General features: G+C 37.4%; 1 protein-coding gene across 3 annotated transcripts in view; it reads left to right on the top strand.

Moving 5' to 3' along the window:
- The window catches only part of dennd4c (DENN/MADD domain containing 4C), a 51,292-nt gene that overhangs the window by 11,694 nt on the left and 14,449 nt on the right, over window positions 1-25,149 (top strand). For all 3 annotated transcript variants that reach the window (XM_066680301.1, XM_066680300.1, XM_066680299.1), the window contains exons 2-15: window positions 6,864-7,174; window positions 15,224-15,476; window positions 16,243-16,312; window positions 18,205-18,374; window positions 18,600-18,841; window positions 19,656-19,722; window positions 19,954-20,012; window positions 20,814-20,958; window positions 21,639-21,814; window positions 21,919-22,019; window positions 22,130-22,351; window positions 23,635-23,780; window positions 24,029-24,067; window positions 24,819-24,949. In XM_066680301.1, coding sequence (XP_066536398.1) covers window positions 6,876-7,174; window positions 15,224-15,476; window positions 16,243-16,312; window positions 18,205-18,374; window positions 18,600-18,841; window positions 19,656-19,722; window positions 19,954-20,012; window positions 20,814-20,958; window positions 21,639-21,814; window positions 21,919-22,019; window positions 22,130-22,351; window positions 23,635-23,780; window positions 24,029-24,067; window positions 24,819-24,949 — 2,120 coding nt within the window. In that variant the 5' untranslated portion in view covers window positions 6,864-6,875. The remainder of the gene's footprint in view (window positions 1-6,863; window positions 7,175-15,223; window positions 15,477-16,242; window positions 16,313-18,204; window positions 18,375-18,599; window positions 18,842-19,655; window positions 19,723-19,953; window positions 20,013-20,813; window positions 20,959-21,638; window positions 21,815-21,918; window positions 22,020-22,129; window positions 22,352-23,634; window positions 23,781-24,028; window positions 24,068-24,818; window positions 24,950-25,149) is intronic.

Here is a 25,149-nt window from a genome sequence, read left to right as displayed (position 1 = left end):
ACAACCCCCCCCCCCCAAACACACTTCCACCTTCAGACACTGAGCTTCTGAATGTAAACAAACCAAGCGAGAACTGCAGTTACCCACAATCATAGATGTTGCTTTTATGCTTTAGGCAAATCTTAAGTAGGGATTTACCTCAGAAGAACATTACGTTTTGATGTCTTGTCTGGTCCAAATGAACAAAACCTTTTAAAATTATGCATTTCTCAAATTTCAAAATTCAAGGAAATTGTGAAATTATTCCAATTTTGTCTACCTCTGCTTTCAAAATGTCCAAGTAATCTGTTGTTTTACTACTAAACAAAACAAATTTTCCATATGTAGTAGTATTTGCTATGATTTGATCTGTGCCATGAAAATTTCTGAAAGATTACCCATATACCTCTTAACCATATAAGGATTATGGTTAGTTCTGCATGTCACCCTGTTCTCATTAATAATACCTGAACAACATTAGAATGTGCTATTGGAATGTGAACTGTATCCTCTGCCAGTGAAACAGTAATTAGTGACACTCTTAGGGACATCTTGTTGATCCCAAAAGAGAGGCCTCTTTTCTCTTGAAAGGTTTTTTTCATGGCTCTTCTCCTGCATTGTTATAATACTACTTCTACTTTGATATCATGAAAACTCAAAGTTAAGGTGGAGGAGAGGTGAAAACTTTCATATTAGAACACACATGAACATACAGGACATTTCTCTCTTCTGTAATTCTATGTTCAGGTTGGAGTGTTGTTTCCAAGGCAACAGCCCACAGTAAAGCCACTGATCGTGTTTTGAGGTGTGTGTAGTGCCGGGAGCTTCAGGTTTAATTAACTGCAAGCCACTATGGGTCGGATTTTACACTACAGGATCAGAGTGGATATCACTGGATTAAAAACCAGTGTTGTGGGTTTTTTGTAAGTTAAAGGAGCAATCTTTAAGATATTTACTGTACTTAGCCATAAAATGTCCAGGGTGTGTGGTCATAGATTAAGGAAACAGTCAAAGCTAAAACACTGCTGCCTCTTGTAGCATTGCTGAAGCAGTATATTGAGAAGTGCCCAGTCTGGAGCGGCGCTCCTGTGATCCTGCCCTCCAAGGTCCTGCCTGTCATCCCGCCCTCTGTCCAATCATTTTACAGTCCAAACCCACAGCTGCTACATCCATAGTGTCTTGCAGCCATGAAGTGAACAGAGTTAATGTTATATTTTACCGGACCCAAAAAAACCCATTGCCCTTCTAAAACTCTCCATAACCAGAGACGGAGAGGACATATTGGCCTTGTGTTTAATAGGTGGTGATAATCAGGCACATACCCCCTGCCTCTCTGTTTACGTTTGTTGTGTGAGGCCAATCACAGCCAGTGCCTCAGCAGGAGTAAACCCACACTTGGCAAATGGAAGTACCCACTCTGCCGGGAATCAGTCCCATGACTCAGTGTTTCCTATCCTTCTAAGAACCTGAAGGAAATTATGGAGTAGAATCAAGCTTTGATGGTGTTTGTAGATGAATGTAGTATGCACTATTACTCAGTAGTTTTTTGTTTGTTTGTTGTGTGTGTTTTTTTTATATTTTTTTTTTATTTTTTTTTTTTTAAACATTAATGAGCCCCTTTGACACTTTTGACTTTTTAAAAGAACTGACCCATAAGAGAGACATGAGCTTCCTTTACCCAGACAGTAAGCCAGATAAGTGGAAGCATGGACATACCCCGAGGTTACAGAAGGTAACAGTGATTTGCGGGATTGAAGAAGTAGCTGGAGCCAGACCAGACTGATTGAGGTCTCTGGCTTTACACCTTCAATGCTGAGAGACTTTACACCCACATAAGAGATTTGGTCTAGGTGTGTACTCCAAGTGAAGTATTTAAACTTCAAAGCGTTCATGATGCCTGCTCTCTTCTTGTAGAGCAAAACAGCAAATAACTACAATTTATTGTTAAAGTGCCATTTAAAAATCTATTTTTTGTGGCTCGTTATCGGACCACAACACTCATGGTTTGGATTGGATTATGTTTTTTGATTTATGGATTGGATCGTTTTTCAGGTCACTGAAAAGAAAAACACTGCTGGCACCTGACTAAACCTCCACATTGAAATTTGATTGAAATAATGTCAGTTGTTATTTCATTGAAACAAAATTGAAACAAAATTTAGTGTTCAAAGGTTGGAAAAAGGTTAAGAACGTACTTTGAAATTAGATTAAAATAATGTAGCAGTTGCTAAATTTAATAGTTAATTGTAGAGTCCGTCATTCTGAGGTTGGCATACTTTTAAGATTTCTCCTTTTACCGTCAGCCTGTATCTGAGGCTCACACATATAGGTCTCAGCTCTCTCTGCTGACCATGTTTACAAACCATAAGACTGTTCCACACTGTTGTGGTTAAACTTCAGTTAATGATCCGTGGTTCACATGCATCCCAAATCCTGTGGGGTGATCTGTGTACCACTACTTTCCAACAACCAGGAATGCCAACTCTGACTCTTGTTATATATCATAGCTTAGTGAATAAAAGTACAGATGAAGCATAGGTAGTATCCCTGCTTAATATACTCTAGTATAAGAACATCACAATTTTAATAAATAATATACCTAATGTGTTGCTTATTTGGTGTCTTTCATAAAAAAACAGTATGCAAAACTAGTCACCTTTTTGTATATTACTTAAGTGTTTTTAATACACTTTTTCATGACTAATCTAAGCTCTGTAGAATCAAGGCTTTAGCACCAAAAACACTGTTATTATACATTTGATTGAGCCTGGGTGCAGTAACACTGGACAGTATAAAGTAGACTGAGACACTATTTCCATTGTGTGGTAATGCCAGTTGAAACTGCCTTGACCTTATAGTACCACCCCCACAGACCACAAGGTTGCTTTAGGATGTTTCTGGAAGGCCACAAGCCTTTCCAGCCACTTTTTGTGTGCATTCATTTACCTGTTGATTTAAAGGGGTAATAATTTTGAAAGCCTGTTATCAAGAGTTTTTATGATTTTCTCTCATCAAGGGGGAGCTCATATAATGTAGTTTCCTGGCTTGTACAGAGTCATTCTGTAATGGTATTATCCTTCAAAAGCTCAAAGCTTGTTTCAAGCTGACATGTTACAATGCTCCGCACTTCAAGCATTTGCCTTAGATGCCAGGCAACTGAGCAGAGTCATGGGAAACATGCAGGAAAGCTAATCAGATGTGTCTTGGGGCGGCCCTATGTTGTAACGAACTTTGATGAAAATTCTTGTTGCTTTTTTACATATGCAAATGTTGGCAAGTATTCAGTTCATGGTAAAACTACACACTAAATATAAAGCTCTTAACCTTGGGGAGAAAATAACATATTTTCTTTAATAAGAGCAGTTTACTTTAGCCTGTTCTACTGCTTGTTTTCTGTGCTGTGCCATTTACTTATGAATGCTTAAACAAATATCAAACAGCACTTTTTCCCTTCTAATACCAATACCAATATTTCATCTTCAGTTATCTGATACAGAGAACAGATAACTGAGAACAGATTTATATTGCTATATTTACAGATTTTATTTTGCTAAAGCAGAGTTCTGTATTGCTATTAAGATATAAGTTTGAATGAACAACATTTACTTCTTTAACTGCTCATAAAAATTATGTTTCAGAGCCATGAACAAAGAAAATCCATGATACAGGAACAAGTACAAGTAGGAAGGCATTATTTTACTAAGCCTGACTGAACAGCTTTTTACACTGTCATGAAGATATTTGTCACGACCGTGAAATGCTTTTCCAAGGACTCCTGCTGACCTGTGTTAGCGTGCTTCTTTGTTTCTTGAATCACATCAGTGTTCTTTGGCGTGCTGGGGTTACACGACACAACTTTTAACCCGATTTTACTTTTTTTCTTGCATCAGTCATGTTTCAGAACACATTCGTGATATATCAAACATTGGATTTTTTTTTTCCGACCCAACTTTGGCGTAGTTGTGTAGTGTAAACTCTCCACCAACTCAAACCTGAAAGTCCCTTCAATGGCCAATGAGAACAGAGCACAGAAAGTAAACACAGGCACGTGCCGTGGCGCTCTGTAGTGAAGGACAGATTAAACGGTAAAACTATAATAAACTAGAATACATTGCATAGAGTTGGATGCACTTCCCTAAATAATGAGTATTACCTGTAGTAGAATATGGTGAGCCACAAAACACACTGTTACAAACTTTATTCTAATTTTCAATTCCACCTTAAATGACACAGCACTGTTGAGCACGCAATGGCTCCCACTAATATTTCTGAACCATTTAAGGTGGAACTATGTGCTATTCTACTCATCTCCAGCTCCGGCTGTGGTGTGTCGCTGTGTTTTCCTATCTATGACCCAAAGACATTTGTACATATTTTTCTTTGTGGATCTACACAAACAGCAGCACAAACAATAACTGCAGTGTTGTATGTCTATATTTCTGTCTCTCTTAGGAAACGCGAGTTGTGTGTTTGGTTTGGGGTTGTGTAGTGCGTTATCCCCAGTCGTGTAGTGTGTGTGAAATTTTTCCGGTCTCCATACAAATCGACAAAATACCCAGTCTGTTTATAATCTGCACCAACTTTAAATTGGAGCTGCATCTAGTGGCGCACATGAAGTATCTGCTTCATGGGGTGTGTCCCAAAAAGTGCCATGTGTACTACATGTAAGGGGCCATTTGCAACACGTCATTACACAGTCAGCATCTTTGTGAAATCTCACTCAGTTGATGTGGATAAACTTTCATCTTCACAATATCAGTGAAGAGATTGTGTTTATTTTTTAATTATTATGCTGTAAAGAAGTTACTCAATAACTGCTGCTAACTACTTGCAGTTCAGTAGGTGAAGAATTCTTTTATATCTCCATTGTGCATTCTCTTGCATCCTGTATGTATCCTGTACCTTGTGTTTCTTCTCTGTCAGCCATTAGTTTTGAGTCACAAAGGAGTTTTATAGCTGTACCAAGTGAACAGGTTTGCATTTTGCTACATCCCATTGCAGTAGTCTACAACCTTACAAAAAGTCCAACAAATAAATAAATATTGTAGGGAAACTTTTGAACTCTGGTTTCTTTTCAGTAGTGGTGATTGGACCACCATAAATGGAATTGAAATGTTTAAGCCAAATATAATAGCTAATCAAACATGAAAAACATGTTTGTGTATGCTAGGAAATATGTCATGTGCAAAATAAACATTCAGGACCATTTTAAAACTTGTTTTCCAAAGGCAGTTTTATACAGACAGGGTTCCACACGTCATGTGTTTAAGTAACTAATCTGTTAGTCTGTGGGGTGGGGCTTGCAAGCTGCAGGTGAGTAGGTGATGGGGTATGTGAAGATACAAATTATATTCATAGACCTGTGTATGGTGAATTAATGCAAATGTGTATCATTAAATGTAAGCCATGTTTAATGGATTATGCGATGTTTTCCCTGTGATATCTAAATATGTATTTGTGATGAACATTGAGATTTATAGGAATTTAACTCATTACTGCAGGGGGATAAACTCTGAGTAGTCAGAGGTTTTGTTTTTGTTTGTACTCTAATTAGTTGAGGTGTTACAAACCTTCCCATACCGATTATATTTTAAAGCAGGAACTGTTTGGATTCTGCTTAACCATGCCGTGCTTGGAACAATGCCTACAAACATTGACACAACTCTCATTTTCATTTCCTTATTCAAGATATTACGTCTGCTCATTTGCCACTGTCTTTATAAGTTTAATAATCTGTATGTGGGCCAAAAAAAAGAGATACATTTTCATTGTAGGTTTGTTGACTTTGAAGTTTCAAGCAAATGAAACTATGACTACAGATTATATTTCATATATTTGCAATATATTGGATGTAATGGTTGGGTTTTAACTTAATTAGGATCAGCCGGGTATAATTACAGCTTTAATAATTACTGTATTGTGTTGCTAATTATTATTTGTGTTTTCTGTGTCAGACATATCCCCACACTGTTCAGCAGGTATTAGTATACAGAAACAGTTGTAAGCAAAATGGTAACTTTATCAGAATAAAGTAAAAAAGAAAATTAATTACAAGTTCATATAACTAGATTTTACTCTTAGTCAGAGAGAGAGATCACTTTCAAGAGTACTTAAATCAACACACATCTTACACTTATTAAAGCCTTACACTTGTACTTATGCTCCATACAATCCTCTGGCTTTCAGTTCTGTGAATCTGTAGTATTTCTTTAGTCTGTGTTGGATGGAAGCTGGCGACTATTCCATTCTAGAGTACATCCAGTCCCTCCAAGACCCAGGGGCACTGGATGTTCGTTAAAAATATGTGGAGAATTTAGAGATTTATATTAAGGAGAAATATCTGGATGCACTTTAATGGATGAGTGTTGCATTGTTATTAGCAAATAACCTTTAACAGTTCTGCAAATGGGTGAACTCTAGCACATGCCCAAAATGACACCTTTCACAGCCACCTCCATCAATTTTTTCAAGGTGAAAACATCAAAACCATTGTATATTGCTGCTATCACATGAAAACCTTGTAGCCTGTTGCATTTGAAATTTTTATGATCCTAAAGCATGCTTGCTGCTGTTGGGTGAATAATTAAGCATGAATCCACCAATAGAAATGTTCCAAAAGAATTAATTATTGTTGAGATAACTTCTACATCGTATTTCATTGCCTTATGGTGTTGCCATTTTGTGTTGTACCGGTGACAGTTATTATTTAGTCAGGTATCTGCTTTAGCAAGTAGTTACTCAGTGCCATCCCATTATAGACAATGAATGTGAGTTTGACAGCACACAATAGCGTAAACTACTGAATCATTTTGAAATTACATATTGTGTACTGTATAAAACAAATTATTCTGTCATTTCTCAAAGCACTATCTTTTCTTTTATAGGCACGTCCAGCCATGATTGAAGACAAAGGTCATCGTGTGGCAGACTACTTTGTTGTGGCTGGGCTGACAGACAAGTCCACGCCACTGGAGCAGGACCTGTCCGAGACCAAGTCCAGTGGGCCTAAAGCCCCTATCACTGACCTAGCAGTAATCAACAAGACTGCCGGTGAAACTGTTCCTGAGGGCTTTACGTGCATAGAGACTACATACACTGGCCAGCAAGCCAACCTCAACCATGGCAGTCTCAAGAGCCCAGAACTCTTTCTGTGCTACAAGAGAGGCCACGGAAAATCTCCACTAAGTGACATTGGGTGAGTCTAACTACATAATATGTATATTGCGTACAGAGTAAAAACGGTATAAACCAGAGCAGAGAATCAAAAGAGCCAAGCTAAAATCTAGAGTTTCTACTCACTCGCTTCTCACTGCTGTTCAGTTGGATTGGACTGAACAGCCTCACATTGTCATTTTAAAGCAAGGCTCCCAAATTACTTTTCTTCAAGCGCCACATCCAACCAACATCACAAAGGCAAGGGCCAGTGTGTCATTCTCATACTTTTTCATAGTAGTGCGGGACAAGGGTTTTTATTGCGGTAGTCACTATTATTATGATTATGATTTTTATTAAGTCTATGTAAATATGTAGGCCTAACTAACTACACTTATTTGATTTTACTCGCAATTTTCTGAGAGAAGTGACAGCAGTGGGTTGAAACAAGAGACCTGAATTTGGGGCGGTGCTCATTGATTGGCTTGATTTCTTCTTTTTGGCTCCAGTAGCAGTAAGCCCTGGTCACACTTGGTTTTTGCATTTCACTTAGGCTGTTTCTCAATACTTTAAGTTCGAACTGCTGTACGTGGTTGTTCAAACTTTGCGACTCATGAGTACAAAGTTCTCAGGACGCTGTGGTCGTTCTGTAATTGGAACACCAACGTACTTGATGATTCACTGTCTCCGTGGCGGGGAAAAGCCATCGTGCTGAGGTTGGTGCGATATGCATTTTGAGATATTTGACTCTCTCAAGTCTAAATAAGTCTAGTCCCAGTGCATCCTCGATTATATGGGCCAAGCAAGAACACATCCGGGTATTGTAATTGTACTTGGCTAGATGTGGACTTTTAAGAAGAACAGGACTTTTGCTTCAATTGTTAACGATTCCCGAGAACGTAAGAACACACGAGCGCATTAAGTGAACAGCTTTAGCCTGGTGAAATGAGTATGGCTGAGTGTGAGGTCAGCAATCAGCGCTGTAAACTCTCCTGCATTTTGTCTCTGCACTTTCACGTCTGAAGAGCACTGGTATTTCTTGCAGTAGTGGCAAAAATTCGGAATTTCACATGCAAAAATTCAAGGACACAAACCCAATGTGGCTGTGGCAGGCCAAAGGTTTAGCTCCTGTGGGCTGCATTAGGCCGGCCCTTTTGCTCAAACCAGCCATTCTCAACCGGGCTAAATAAATTTACATTTACATTTTTTACATTTATGCATTTGGCAGACGCTTTTATCCAATCCGACTTACAAAAGAGGATCTAACATTCGAGCTACAGCACAAATTATACAAAATACCTTACATTAAGTGCAATATGCCAGGAAGTAATAAGTGCATTAAAGAAAGACATTCAGTGCAAAAGATACTCTCGGAAGAGCTATGGGGTGAAGGATGCTCTGTTGTTTGGTGTTTGTGGTATTTTGAGCAAATTATGTCACAGACCTTTTATTAAGACCCCAGGGCACTGTATTAACTTGGGGGAAGGGGGGTATAATTTGTGACTAGGACAAACACAGTAAACTAATAGTTCTATGTCTGTTATTACCTGTACTGAATTGATGTACATGTATTTGCTTTTTAAACAGGCATATTGTCTATAATAAATACCAAATATAAAAATTCAGAGATTTTTTTTTTTTACTTTTCACTCAATCCTAATTCTGAAACTAATAGTTTGTTGAAGAAATCCAGCTAGTACATTATAACACCAATGATGTTGTTAATTCCAAAATATCTGAGGTAAACATTAGCCAGTCACATTTGGTGACCTACATTATTATTTGGCACAAACCAGCTGCTTATGTAAGCAGTTGTTGCCTTTTTTCTTTTTTTAAAAGACAAAAGACAGGCAGTGTCTAGGTGAATTGGGAAGTGTGCTCGCATCTTTATTTGAATATTGATTAATTTCTTACACACTATGAGAAGTTGGTAAGTCTTAGTATGTGCTCAAATCGTTTTATTTCGCTGTTTCTTTAAAGCTTAGAATATTTTAATGTACAGTTTAACTTGTATCATTCCTGGCATTAAAACTATGTAGTGAATTTAATCATGCAGAAATGAAGTATGGAGAAACACTTGGAATAAACAAATTAAATGTGAGACTGAAGATGTGATTTTGGCGTTACTGCATTAAATGGCTTTTCTGTCATACATTCAAGAGTTAGGCCTATTTATTTTTTGCAGGGGAATAACTGAAAAAGTCTTGAATTTGAGGGATTTTTAATTGCTATTTAAGTCAGTTTTGTTAATGAGAAAATTACACTATACAATATCTCAGTATTTACTTTATTAAATCTTTTTTTTAACTTCTTTTTGGCATATCTTCAAAAACATATAAAGAAGGCTTTTTACATGTTCCATGGGAACCTGCATTCAGTGGTGTTCTCCCCACCCCACACACACACTCCACTGATAGTGGGTTTTATATTGCACTAATGCCTTTTGAGCCTTTTCAAAATCCTGAAAATAGAATGAGGTAATCACAGTGCAGTTTATAGGTAGCTCTTGTTAAGTGGACAACAAGGTAGAAATTTTAGAATTTTATGCTTGTACACTAACACGCTCCAAAAATGTTGGGATAGAGGCAACATAAGAGTGAAAAGTTTATAGGATATTTAAGATAGGTTGTAGTTGTATGCAGTTTTAAAACATTCCATAATAAGCGGGTGAATTGGTAATGAGGGTATAATAATTGTGTACAAAAGGAACTTCTGACAAAGGCCCACCAACTTTGCAAGCATCATCACTTCGTGCCAAACTTTGTTAGAGGACTGTCATACAGTTCAAAAGGCATATAAAAAGTTTTTTAGTTTCCGTTTTTCCTGCTGCACATAATGTTGTAAAACGATTGAGATCATCTGGAGAAATATCTGTGTAGGGCAACACTGAAGTGCATGACCTTTGAGCCCTCAAATTGCATGGCATGTGAAACTGTCATCCTGCCATGATTAAATATAGCCAGATGAGCCTGAGAACACTTTGTAAAACCCTTGTAAAATTACACCAACAACCGCTAACTCAAAAATGCCAAAATGTAAACTGTTACACAAGAAGAAAAAAAAAACATGTGTATGCTATTCAATTCTATGCTGAACCTCTAATGATACTCTGGGCCTAAACTCATCTCAGATAGTCCAGAAGACATTGGACAATTGGACAAGAGTCCATGTTTCAGCTTGTGTACGTAAATAAAATTGAAGTTGTAGTTTTCAAGTTAATGACAAAAGTACAATCAGAATTTTATCTGCAATAGGTGCAAAGCCCACATCTCCCATAGTATGATGGTGCGTCAGTAACAAAGGGCACTTGCATATGCGAGAATTTGTTGACATGGAGACAAGCGGTGCGTTTAAGAGAGACCCATGCTGCCATCAAGATTACATCTTATACTGGGAAGTCCATGGTTATTTCAGCAAGACACAGAATGCATGTTCTTGACTGAGCTGCCTTCAGTCCAGTGCTGTGTCCTGTGGTGCCTTATGTAGAGGAGAATGAGGCAACGGCAAACAAGTTGGGCATCTGAAGTCTTATATCAAGCAAGAATGCACAGAACTTGCACTTAAAAAAATATTAACCGTTTATATCTTCAACCTGGAATGTTGTCTCATTTCTCTCTGTATATATATGACTATAAATACTCTTGAACTTGAACTTAAGGGTCAAACCCTAAAACCAATTATGACTGGCTGTGATCTTTGGTCCCTCAGATGACAATGCATATGAAAGAAAGACACAATTATGCATGGGTTCAGAAATCCTTTTTGAAAGCCATTTTCTGTGAACAGAGTTTGATGCTGCATCCCCAAATGCAAATTAAATTGATCAAGTTAGGAGGAAGCCATATATAAACAGGATCCAGAAACTGTGCCACCTTCTCTGGGCCCAAGATCTTTAAAGATGGACTGTGGAAAAGTCTCTTGTAGTCTGACTTCAAATGTGAAATTCTTGTTGCAACTTATGGTGTGTCCTCTGGGCTAAAGAGGAGAGGGACAATCTAGATTGTTATAAGCCCACAGTTGAAAGCCATCTGCGATGGTGTTGTGGTGGTGCATTAGTGTACATGGCATGGGTGACTTGCCTATCTGTGAAGTGAAGGCACTGTTAATGCTAAACAATATATACTTTTATATATATATATATATATATATATATATATATATAATATACAACAATATATATGCTTTGGAGCAACATACTGCCATGCAGAGAGTATCATTTTCTAGGACGTAAGCAAAGCCAATACACAATCCAGACATGTAACTCATTGAAAGAAGGTGGTGTATTATGAAACAAGAAACACTATAGCAGAGACCATGAGCTGCTGAGCAGATGAAATCTTAAAAATGAGCCAGTTGTCACTTTTAAAGCTATAGCCATTGGTTTCCTCAGTTCCCAAACAGTTACAGAGTGCTGTTAAAAAACATAGATATGCAACAGAGTGGTAAACATGACCCCGTCCCAGTTTTTTGTAACATGTTGCTGGCATCAAATTCAATATGGGCAAATATTTAAAAATAAATAACTTACGTTTTTAATTGTTATTTTTGTACTACTTTCAATTAAATGTATTGTTTGAATTATTTGCACATCATTGCATTTTGTTTTTATTTACATTTTGCAGAAAATCCCAAATTTTGGAAATAGGTTTTGTACTTTGACAACAGCTGGCATCAAGCATTGCTTTGAGGCTGCACTAATAAAAAAAAAAAAAAAACATGGTCTGTTAATTATTCATCGCTCTACTGTCAGTGTACCAAACTAAGCCTTTTCCTCATTTGGGCCTCATGCCTTTGAGTGGCTTCTCATTAGTGTTTATTTTTGGGTTCCAGTATGGGTTGGCTGCACTTTTGCTGCTTGTTTAGCCAGGGTTCTTTTACAATACTTTGAATCTGGATCTTTCTTTCATCTTCCCACATTACAAGAAAGAGGCTATGCTTTGAGTGTTCAGCTGGTATCTGTTCCTATGACTTCCACCAAGCCTTCTACTAGGCCTGCTCTAGCATCCCTCACATAAGCAGTATGACTAAGGCTTTAGAAATGTGGTTCCAGCAAAAGGTTTTTTTTCCCCCACTCCCTTGAGGAGTTCACATAATTGTTGGGTCTGTCTGACTCACCCGGTGATCCTCAGTTCAGATATCCTCAGGAATAAACTGCTGAGTGGCCTTCACCCCTAATCAGTATTCACACACATTCCTAAGAAGGATTTAAAAGGACATATAATGAATGATACTACCACTCTTCTGTCTTTTGGTGATTTTCCTTTTAATTCCTGTTTATATGTATTTCTCTTTCTTAGTTAACACACAATCTCAGTATTAAATGTGAGGTTTTGTAAATATTCAGAAAAGGTTCTACATTAAGAAAAATAGTTAGTCATGTCTGATATAGCCCAGATAAAGAGTAACAGTATATTTGATGTTATGAAAATGTAAATTGAGAAATGTACTTGCAAGAATAAGAGTACAGTCTGGTGTCTGACATTGCAGGAAGTCTTTGGCAGTAATGTCATGCCTTTGTGCAGTCTTGGGGAAAGTATGGAAGTAATGTAATGTGGCTTGGGTAGAATGCGTCATGGCTGCCAGCACCTCTCATGAGACTATTATTTTATTGTACTGTAGAGGATCTTTCTGATTTTAGAGATCTAATATCTTAAAGATATATCTTTTGCTCCTTTTCTTTTCCATTGCCAAGAAAAGGGAAAGTAAGTGAATGGCAAAATCTAGCTCTTATTTAATACTTTGTCACGTTTCACTTTGTACAAGCTTGTCTTTTTTCTTAGCAGGTCGCTATTTTATGCATTTGTTTTTGAAAAGCAAAGAGAAAAATGTATAAGTACACACAAGTTGTCTGAGTTATTAAAAAATAATAAGTTGTGAAACATCATGAATATTTATTTAAGACCCTTGAGCTGGGCAGCAAGAGAATTGTTGAAGTAATTAGTTTATTGGTTCAGACTGGTTGCAAATTTTGATGTTCAAACAATGCCGTTACATTAGCAAAATTCACTATGCAATTTCACATTTCCAAAAATGGTCACTTTTTTCATTGCATTATCAATGTAACAATGAATCAGTTCAGCTCTACTAGTTTATGAAAATTGTTATAGTTTAAGTCTTTAAAGGCTAAGCACCAGCTATATGAAAGTGTCAAACAAATAAATACAGTGGAATTTGGGTTCCTAACTTGTTTATTGATAGTCAGAAAACATGTTATTTCTTACTAATTCAAGGAATAAGGTTTAAAAGACCGTTGTTCCCCCCCCCCACAAAAAAAAAAAAAAAAAAAAAACACGGTGTTCTTAAACTGTCATAGGCGTCTTGCATGTGACGTAGATGGTGGACAACAGCTCTAGACGTTGCACTTAATTTGGGAAAAGATGTGTTGTTTTTGGCTGCAATAATTCAATATACAGTGGGTGCATACATCTGTGCACAAATGGCCAAAATATCCAGAAAATGGACTAAATTTGTCAACTTTAAACGGGCACTTTGGAAAGGACCATCCGCTCACTCCGTTATCTGTAGCTCATTTCACTGGCGCTTTTCCAACAATATGGGCATGTAAGGAAACCAACGAAAGGTGTTCAAGAGCCTCTGTAACGTGGAGGTAAACAGGGCAAGTACACTTACTTCGCCAGTTTTGGTTGGTGTTAGTTAACGTTAGCTTGACTTGCTAAACTCGGTGGCTCAGATTATAGTCGGCTACGTAGCTGCATTACGGAGGTTTATAGTGTCGGATGAATTCGAGTTCAACTTCGATCACATTTACGAATAACGGTACCTCTAAATTTGAGTTTAGCCTATTGCTAGGCTATTGTCATGAATAATGTTGGTTATTTATCTAGCTAAATAACGGTATTTTACCGCGGCGTTGTTCAGTTGTTGTCCACCAGTGACGTCACAGTTGCGTTCAAGAATTTCCGTAGCGAGCTCGGGTTTTTACGTCAATTTAATAAAATTGTCAGTTTTAAAACAAATTAAGCTGCTATTTTCGTTTTAATTCATACTTAAATGTCAGTAAATAAAATAATGTGAAATTATGTGAATTATAGGTCCATTATGTGGTGCTTAGCCTTTAAATGGCAAATGAGTCTGTATCAACACTATGGTCAGATAACATGAAGGCAAAGCTTTTATCAAAAAGTATCCTTCTAGCCATTGCATTATGTTGCCTGAACAAAATAAATGGGAAGGACAATGACAACAGCAGTTACACATTTGGTCATAGATTTATCTATGAAAAAGGTGTTTTATAATACAGTATTACGTCACATTCATTAACAGAAGTCAGAGCAAAATAAATAAGATAGTTTTCATATTACATTGTGATAAGTAGGTAGGGTATGCTAATGGACAAGATAAGGAAACAGATAAACACCTGCCAGGCAATGAACAAACAAAGCCAGCCAGTTGACGTTAATAATATTGGCACCCGATAATTGAACACACTGATGATGGTAAATGAAAAGATTGGAGAGACAGAGCTTAACATAAACACTCAGTCAGACAGTAATAACCAGTGTTCTATAAGAAAAATATGAATGCCTAACCTGGTTAGCCAGGTCTAATTTTAGAATGATATTACGTGTGGTACTCACAATGTGGTAATCATTACTGGATGTGGATATACGAGCCACAATACTGTGTTAGTTTACAGGCCCGCCCAGACTATTTTTTTCCACATATCAATGGAGAGAGTTAGAGAAAGAGACAAATAGGAGAGCAACAACATGAAGATAAAATCAATACTGCTACATTTAAATATTACACAACTGACACTACCATCAACCTTATAGCACCACAAAACTGTGAGCACACACACACATTCTTATATAGGCTATTATAACCTTGAAGTCACACTTTCCTTCAGAACATGGTGATTGATTTGTGGACAAACACCAGCAACACAGCCGTCAGATCTTATTAGAGTTATATTAGACTTATGTTAGAGTGTTTGGGTAGATGAGAAAGAATGAATGAGGGCAAACATCAAAGAATAACAAAACGTACGTGTCTCTCTGCCACATTAAACCTGTCTTAAAAGGAATGACTACTGACACAGCTTCCTTGCTTTGGTGCGTCTGTCTCCCAGGGTACTCTATGAGGGGAAGGACCGGCTGATCCAGGGATGTGAAGTGATTCAGGCCACACCGTATGGCCGCTGTGCTAATGTTAACAACAGTTCAGCAACATCTCAGCGCATTTTCATCACATATCGCCGCGCGCCTCCCGTCCAACCACAGAACTCCCTGGCAGTCACAGACATATGTGTCATTGTCACAAGTAAAGGAGAAGTCCCCCCACATACCTTCCTGAAGGTGGACAAGAACCTCAACTGTGGCATGGTAAGTCTACGTTTGGTACTGTGCAAAGGTCAGACACTTCCTTCCTTTGTTCAATTTTCTTTTCAGTATTTAGTATCCCCTCATTTAATTTTATGTGCATATCTGCCTGTGTGGATTCATTACCTATTTTAAAAAATGCAAAAATTTATGAAATCCATCAACATTCATAACTATGAACAAATATTGATTTCTGTAGAGGTACAAAAGCTATTAAAAAAAGGTAAGGATACCAGTGCAAGGCTGATGTCATTGTGTGTCCCTCATATTTTTATGTAGATTAGTTTGTTGCATTTGTTACATTGTTACATTATGTCTTCTCACAATGCCAACAGTACCAAACACATTTAGTAATGTTGAGTTCATTTATCTGAGAAGACCTGCAGATTCTGTCTATTGCTGGGGTTTTTTCTTATAAATTTCAAAGCAACAGGTAGATACACTTTCAGTTTCGTAGCTTTGAATCAGTCACTTTCGTTTTCTTTAGACAATTTTGTCAGGTCTTCTACAGTTGTGAGGAGATCAGAAATTTTAGTCATATTTATCCAGTAATACTCTTTAAATTTAAATACTTAGCTTTCATTATAAGTGGGCTATATCCCCAGGCATGTCTACTGGAATATGAATAGCGTAATATCTAATTGCTAATGTATACATACAGTACGTAAATAACATTTTGAATACAGATTATTGAAAAAGTATGTGGCAATGTTTAGGTTACCAAAGTGTGTGATCTTTGTGTGTTTGTTTAATTTTGTTTAATTTCCAGTGGGGGTCCAGTGTGTTTTTGTGTTACAAAAAGTCAGTGTCCGCCTCCAACTCTGTTGCCTATAATGCAGGTAGGTCAGTCTCAGTCTCTCTCTCTTGCTCTTGTTCTTTCACTTTCTCACTCGCAGGAAGTAGTCAGGCACTGAACTTTCTCTTTTTTTTTTATTTCTTTATTTTTAATTAATTTATTTCTTTAACCCATACTCACATCCTAGCTTTGCTTTTGTCCATACTGACATCCCAGTGTTTGACACAACACTCATAACCCAGCCTGTCTCTGAAGATAAGGCAGACCACTAAATGTCAACACTGTTATCATAAGTTTGCACAATAAGCGACACACTGCCAAGCCCATTTTTTAGGCATCGAAAATGAAGGTGTTGATCAGAAACAGTGATGCATTTTATTAAACATGTAACATGATCTAAAATGATAGAATGGAAATCTTTCTGTTCCTTTTCATGTCACTACATTATTTTGGTATATTACAGTAACCTGGCTGTCACACTGATGAAATAATTAAAGAAATGTCTGAGCCTTTCACTTTGGCTTGGCCTTATAAGATACTAGACAGGAACATTTGACCCTAGTATTGGAAAGGGCACATGAGAATGTAGGCAGCCTGTAGAGTGCCTGCACCTTAAGACCTATGGTTATGTCTATGTTTCTTTTAAAATAGCTGCATATATTGATTTTCACAGTGCTGCAGTGAAATAGTGTGCTCCACCATATAGAGAATAGAAAGGTGTACACCCTTGATCCTTCTCACATAATGCTTATAACAACAACAAGCAATGTATATTACTGCTTGAAGTTATCAGAAAAACGATCAAGGCGTATAATTTCCTTTTTCTTGCAAATTTTCTCAAAAATAGGGATCTATTGTATGTGACCCAGTAACAGTGTATATGACCTTATGCACTTAAACAGTGATATAGCATGGTTATTATGCACTGAGCAGTCAGCTAAGGCCTTTATCTCTTCACTGCCTCACTTCCTGTTAAGTGACTGGGCTTGTTAATTATCAAAGATTAACTTTCTGACCTTCCTTTTTTGCCTCTCACTTTCAGCTGGACCATGTCAAATATCTAACCTTAGCATTTCAGAAAGGTTATGATTTTTAGTTTTCCATTTGTATATAATACAGGCATTGTTTTGGACCAGCAGGCTATAAATTCCTGGTAGTGAAATTCAGTACTAAACGAAATGCACATAACCTCAATGTGGCTAATATCTATAAATTAATATTATCTTTTTTATATATATATAAACACATAATTGTATTTAAAATAATTTATTTCTGTGTTTTTATGTTTGAGAGAGAAAAGAATCTGTACACGTGGCAGTGCTTTGTAGTATATCGTTGGTGTTCAATCAAAAATATGCATCTCTATTTTTGTCCATTGAAGTTTATTATATAATTTCAACACAGGAGCTGTCCTTCAGTGTCAACATTTCATGAGTGGCCCAGTAGAAATATTTATAAGATGCTTTGAATGTAATCTTTTTGCATTCTGACTTCCATTGAAAGTTAAAGTGTTTGCCTTCTGTTGTAAATTTACTATTTTGTGAGATAAATGTTTTTCATTGAACAGCGATGATATACATTTCCAAACCTTATTTTGATATAAAGTGCTTATTTGTGTATGCATTGTAATATATGTATTGGATATGTTTCCCTTATATTGTAAACCCTAATTATCAAAACATTTAATGCTTGTTTGGCTTGGCTCATGTCTCCTATCAAGTTTATGCAGGAACTGGGCTGTTCCATGTTTTACCTTTCCTAACCAGATTAGCGGGAAATGAAATAAGCAGGGTGCTGAAATTAATATAAAAACATACATGAATAATCTTCCTGAAGTGTTCTCCTTGTTTTTTGGAAATTACATCTAGTAATTTTCCTGCAATGATTGTGCTGGTAGATGCACAGTTGTGACAAGTCTTTTTCTCCACTTCCTAGGCTTGATCTTTCGCTACCCAGAAGATGATTATGAGTCTTTTCCCCTCAATGAGTCAGTGCCGCTATTTTGCCTTCCAATGGGAGCCAAGATTGAGTCCTGGGCGCCTTATACACGCTATCCCTTACCCATCTTCTCCACTTTTGTCCTCACCATCTCATCAGGGGAAAAGGTAGTGGACTCTTACAAATCCAATTTAAAATAAAATGTTTAAAATCTCATTTGTATCCAGTCATTTTCTTAAATATTTTTACTTGTTTAGGGCTGTTTTGGGCATCAGTCTGTAATTTGAATTTAATCAGTTGCTTTACTGACAAATTATATGTCCCAAATATTTTGAAGAGTTAAACCCCCACTTAACATTTAAGCAACATTTATGGTCTCTTATCTGCTTAAGGTTTATGGAGCAGCCGTCCAGTTCTACGAGCTCTACCCGGTAGAGAACTTGAGTGAGAAGCAAAAGATCCAACTTGGACTTCTCACAGCATTGGAGAAAAAGCCTGTTCTAGACAGGACAGTCAACACCAACAAGTGCATCTGTCTGCTGTCCCGATGGCCCTTCTTTAAGGCCTTCAAAGACTTCCTCATGTTCCTCTACAGGCTTTCAGCCAACAGTGTCAACCCTCTTCCTATTGAGAAGTAAGAGAGAACAGCAGTTCTTCAGGATTAAGGGTGATTTAGAATTAGATTTAGGGTGAATCCCGTTTCTTAATTTTATCCCTTTTCTGGGTGTTGTCTTGCCTGTATGACTGAGTTACAACATGAAATGGAACGACCCTTCAAGATCCTGATAGGTCATCAGAACACCGAAAAGAGCAGTAATATTAGAGCTTCTGGACTTTAAAATAATTAAAATTATGGCATCATGCCTTCAAAACGTTCCACAGTCATATGTTATCAACCATTCCGAACTCTGTGATATTAAGCTGCATTCAGCTGCTTATCCTGAAGCTTTTTATTCCAATTCCACCTTACACGCTGCGGTAGCCATAGGCGATAGAATGTAATTGCTTTAGCATTTAAGGTGGAACTGGAAATTCAGAGATGCCAGAAAATTATTAGTGATATTTTATGCTGGTTATAAAGTAAAGGGACATAATGCACTAATGCGTTACATTACATTAATACGCAATAACATAATGTTTTTAGTTGCTTGTACCACCATTTTTTCAGAGATTCACAAGGCCTTCAAAGCCCTTTGTTTGAAGTGAGTGAGTTTAATGGGTATAAAGCACTATCCCTCATTCCCAACAAGAATTGAGGCACCCCTACACCCAGGCAAAATAGCATGATAAGGTTAAGTTGAGATATGGGATTCACCCTTAGTCTGGTTAATAACTTCATCAAACAGGTTCTGTGTCTTCTGTGAAATTGTTACCTACTATTCATTGTTAAGTTTTGATCAAGGATTCTTTATTTTTGTGATTAATGAGCTATTATTTACTTTTTTCAGACACATATCCCACTTCATGCACAATGTGCCCTTTCCTTCACCACAGAGACCCAGAATAATGGTCCAGGTATTTATACTAATGATATTTTATTAATAACATATGGATTTCTTTCTCTCATATGTATTGATTTCTCTCGCATATGTATTTTGGTGTTGGACACTGCATAAATATATACTAATATATAAGATAATGTGATTCTTGCATATTATTGAAATCAGAGCTCAGCATGGGGGAATGTGTTGATGTAAGGAGGATATCAGATTTGCATGAAAGCTTTTTTTTTTTTCTATCCCTTAGACTTCAGCACATGAAAGCATAATGCTGTCCCAACCTGTATGTACACCATTACCACTAAGGTAAGCTTGCAGTAATGTTTTTGTTATTTTGTTGTTGTTATGGCTACCGAATTTTACTTTAAATATTTTTAGGCTTACAGGATGGTTCACTCATTTCAGTTTGTCACTGACTTCTGAAAATTAAGGACTCATTTTCCATATGGAAATGCTTGCCTTTTCAAATGTGCATGTCTCTGGATTTCCCCTGCCTCTTCCAAAATCCAAAGTGTTTTTTTCCACTTAAGCCTAATGCACAACTCTTCCAGTCCTCTGTCAGTTTAAAAGCAGATTTTATGAGCTCGCTTTGGGAACATGTCAGAATCTGGGCAATCTAGCTTTGATTGTTAGTTTCCAGTGTGGCATCTTGGACGTGTTATAGTTATTCATTTATTTATCTATTGAAACACACTGGTACTGGAGAGCCAGATATTACAGAAGTATTTTGCTGGCTCCAGGTCTCTGTGGTGTGTGCAGTTGCTGAAGTGGGTTTCAGCACAATTTTGTTCTGGAATATGTGTCCATATTGTGGTGTGTCTCAAAGACTACGTGGAAATTTCTCCACTTCACAGCTGTTTACATATGTGACAATGTTAGTCTAGAGTTCTTGGATTTCTACTACACGGTTGTATACCTAAAGTATTTAAAATGACAGATTCAGAATAATTGTGATGCTCAGTAGACCTGTAACAGAGAGAATAGGGCCGGTGTTGTTGCTACTCTGCACTGTGTAACTTTTAGAGGGCTATGTTTTGTGATTATTTGATTAATTTATTTATTTGTTTTTTTTTCTCCATCTCAATTCCTATCACTTCTCCAACACAGTGGGGCAGACTATAGCACTCTGCTAAAGAACTTGGGCCCAGACAATTGTGCCACGCTGCTGCATTTTGTCCTGCTGGAGAGCAAGATCCTTCTCCACTCCCTCAGACCAGATGTACTGACTGGAGTTGCTGAGGCTGTGGTGGCGGTGAGGATTTATGTGTTAGGTTTTAATTTTTCTTTTTTGTTTTTTTGTTATGGTTCGTTGTTTGCTGATGTGAACTGTGGTATTGGTCTTGAAACTATTTCATACATTGGAGTCCTCTATTCAGTTACAATGTTTGAAAGCTGTTCTCTGATAGCATTTCGGCCATTTCACAGTTTTACTAAAGATTAATTCTGTCTCCTGTCAGCCAGTCTCCTCTATGTCTTATATATGTTCCGATACAATATATTCGTATCAGACAAGTATCATCTGGAAAACTGGACCTAATTTCTGATGGTATAAGGGAATCCAGTGATTTTCTGTAACAAATCTTGCCTGTCATATCTCAGAACTCCTTGTTGTCCAACATATCAAACTTTCTAGGAGCTGTGCCTCATTTCATAGACCTCACGTAGAACAGTGTTGTAAAGCATGTAACTTATTAGACAATGTTAGCCATAATCCCAACATCTTGCATGGTTATGTCATTTCCCTCGCTTTTGATCTTACCGCAATGACATGTCTTTGAAAATACATCAGTTTTCACTATGACAAAATGCATTAGTGCACTGATGTTATCCAACAAAATAATTTTTTTCAATTCATGCAGCATAATGCATACTAGTCATTAATCATGGTACAGTATTGCCTAACAAATACCTTTTATTCATCTATTTGTCCAGATGATATTTCCTTTCCAGTGGCAGTGTCCATATATTCCTCTGTGTCCTCTCTCCCTGGCTGGGGTCCTGAATGCCCCCTGTCCTTTCATTGTGGGTGTGGACTCCAGATATTTTGACCTCTATGACCCCCCACAAGATGTGGTTTGTGTGGACCTGGACACAAACACTATCTACCTGTGAGCTGACTTAACATTTCATTAGGCATTTAACTTACGTGCATGTCCAATTATCCAGTTATTCTTGTGCATAGAGCTTTTAGTTTACTTTAATCTTGTGGTAGGTCTGACGAGAAGAGGAACTGCAGCTGGAAGAATCTCCCAAAGAAGCCCTGCAAGAGTCTCATTAATGCTTTGGTCAATCTTCATCAGCTGCTTACCATAGGTACTCTACCATTCCTGGTACAACCACAAATTTTCTTTGTTTTTCAGTAATGTATGTAACGTGTAAAACTCATGCCAATATGTGCACATTTGTGTGTTTGTATAAATCAGTGCGGCGTAATACTCCAGAAAACTCTGGAGCAGTAGAGATGACCCCCATTGAGGCTGACTTCACATGGGTAAATAAGATGGCTGCACTGGAGATGGAGGTCCAGGAGGCTTTCCTTCGCTTTATGGCCTCCATACTAAAGGGCTATCGCAGCTACCTCAAACCCATTACCCAGGCGCCCTCGGAGAAAGCCACAGCTGCTGACTCTCTCTACGACCTACAGGGTATTCCTGTCATAAGACACTGTATTTACTAGTCTGTTTATCTATGGGCTGCCCTGCAGCCCTCAAGTCTTTTAGAGGATTTAGTTAATCAGTGATTAGGTTGATGTTTGAATAACTGTCTTAAGCCCTATTCAGATGGGATTAGTTTTATCTGTGGATGTGGGACTAGAGTAATTATTACCTGAGTATTTCAGTAGTATTAATCCTGTCTGAACTGACCATTTCAGTTATTTCAGTGCATGCTCCCATTTCAGGAAAGATTCCTGAGCCTTTTACCTACTGTAAAACGAGCAGTAAGATTATATTAATCCCATCCAAATTGAAATGTGGGGTAATATTGTGTCATGTCCCAGAGACAAGGAGTGTTTCGCGGGGACAGAGGAGCTGAAGGAGGCGTTTAGTGATTAAAAATACGGTTTAAGTAAAAGCTCAGCAGCTGAACGACGCATTACACTCAAATCCACAAAACATTTTGATGTCCACAAATATGTTTTGTCCACGCTAGCAGTCTCTGCACGTTATGAACGAGTGTCGTTCCCATTAAATGGTTTATAATATCCGTTATAATAACTGCGTTAAGGATTAGTAAAGTCTTTTTGCCACCTTCTTGCCTATGATCTGTTATGAAGGAGTAGAAGATAAATTCGTTGAGGGCTGTATGTTTTTTAGTGGGAGGGCTGATCTCAGAACAGTTCTGACAGTCTGAAACCTCCAGTAGCTTTGCTGTGTCTGATCCACTTTGTGTGACGGCAATGCATGAATCAAGAAGCTCTTCCCATCTCTGTTTTTTTTCACTGCGATTTCTTTTCCAATGCAAATCCACCATAGTCTTACTGACATCTTGGGGAAAAATTACATCATCCCAGCTCCCCATGTAAAACTAATCCCATCTGAATAGGGCTTTAATGTTAGTGTCTGTCTGAAGGAAAAAAAAGCTTTGGGGAGTAGCTTTGTAGATACTGAATCAATGTTGATATAATTTTTAGCTTTATGCATAAACACAGAGATTGAAATTTATTTGGTACACCATACAGTACTGTGTAAAAACCAAAAACTGTTGCATATGACAATCACTAACCTGATTTTTGGGTAGGGAAACCTTCTAAGTATGTAAATAAAATCAAAATGCTAGTGGTTTCATAATGTGTTATGTTGTTACGAGTGTAAAATGATCCGTACTTACTAACTAGTCATTATAAATGTTCAGTAACTATTTACCAATGTTTGTTTATAGAAAAATGGCCAACTGAAAATTTAATTAACTATGCACTCTCCTTCTTCAGGGTTCCTGAAGAGTAGAGACCGTGCTCACCAGAAATTCTACTCTCAGCTCACCAAGACCCAGATATTTATTCGCTTTATAGAAGAATGCACCTTTGTCAGTGACAAAGACACCGGCCTGGCTTTTTTTGACTACTGCATTGAAAAGGTTCATATTTCTCTATTAAGGCATTCCAGAATCTTCTATTGTTGCCTCTGGCAACAAAACCGTAAGCTTTCACCTTCGAAGTGAATTTACACATTTCCCCCTTTGACCTGTTTTAAATACTTTTTTACTATAGTAAAAGAATCTTGCTTATTTTTCAAAGCAATATTACATGACTTCATTCCCACTGGGTGGAACAGAGGAAACACAGTTTCCTATAATGGAGTTTGTTCCTTTCTTGCCTCTCACAGCTTTTCCCTTCTGATAAAGGAGCAGACAAGGGCACAAAGGTGAGCCTTTTTTTCCCCTGAAAAGCTTTTCATTGTAGTGCTGCTCTATCATTAGTACCATCAGAACTGACTGTTATGCTGAATTTGAGCTGTGGAAAAAGTGTTCGTGTGACACTTGGGGCATAAACTTTGAGTGCAGATGGTGGTGAGAATAGAAAATGCCCTCAAAGCTGAACAGGGCACAGTTTTACTGGGACTGTAAGGTTTAAGGTTTAGACTCTAATGTAACAGCCTGTGAATCTGCCATTCAGGAAAAATAAAACCCAGATGGCCATTGCTGTTCATATGCAGTGCCATCAGTTTATAGGAGTAAATAATTAACTCGGCCATCTGCTGTTGGGTACATTGGCACATTGTTAATCTAAACACATTGAGCCATAACAAAAGTGTAAAGTCCCTGTAAGTTTTTGGAAAAAGAGATTTAAGACGACCAATTATTTTAAAGGCCAGTACTTACAATGTGTTGTCTTATGAAATTGGAGAAGTATATATGGTTATGGCTATGTATTTATTTTATATATATATATATATATATATATATATATATATATATATATATATATATATATTACGAAAAGACAGTAGTCATTTAAAGCAGTCAGTTTATAGATTAAAATTCTTGTTTTAAAGCACATTTTGATATAAAATCATGTACTAGAGCGGTATTAGTCTTGTGAAATGTGTGGAAAAAGTACAATTACAGTAACAAGTATAGATCAGCAGTAGTAGTGGCATTCATTCTGTGCTGCAGGTTGAAGGAGAATTGTCAGAGGATGCAAAGCTGCTGGAGCTGGATGAATCTCAGAAAAGTGAGCACACTGTCTTCATCATGCCTCCCGAACCCCCTCCTGATGACGGCACAGAACCTCCTCCTAAATACAGGTACATTTCTGATAAATTCACTCACTGGAATTTCTTTAATATTCAAATCAAAATACAACTTGTTAACAACATCAGTGTAAACAGTATTTGCATGAACGTTTTTATTTCTCTTTTACTGATAGTCATTTATACATTTTTGTATTCTGAATCCGAGTCTGAATGCGGGTATTTAACTTTGTGTGAGTGTTATGGATCAATAT

Source organism: Hoplias malabaricus, chromosome 9 (genome assembly GCF_029633855.1).
Source record: "Hoplias malabaricus isolate fHopMal1 chromosome 9, fHopMal1.hap1, whole genome shotgun sequence".
Classification (NCBI taxonomy): domain Eukaryota; kingdom Metazoa; phylum Chordata; class Actinopteri; order Characiformes; family Erythrinidae; genus Hoplias; species Hoplias malabaricus.
The sequence above is the reverse complement of the archived record's forward strand: the minus strand, read 5'-3'. Positions and strand labels throughout refer to the sequence as shown.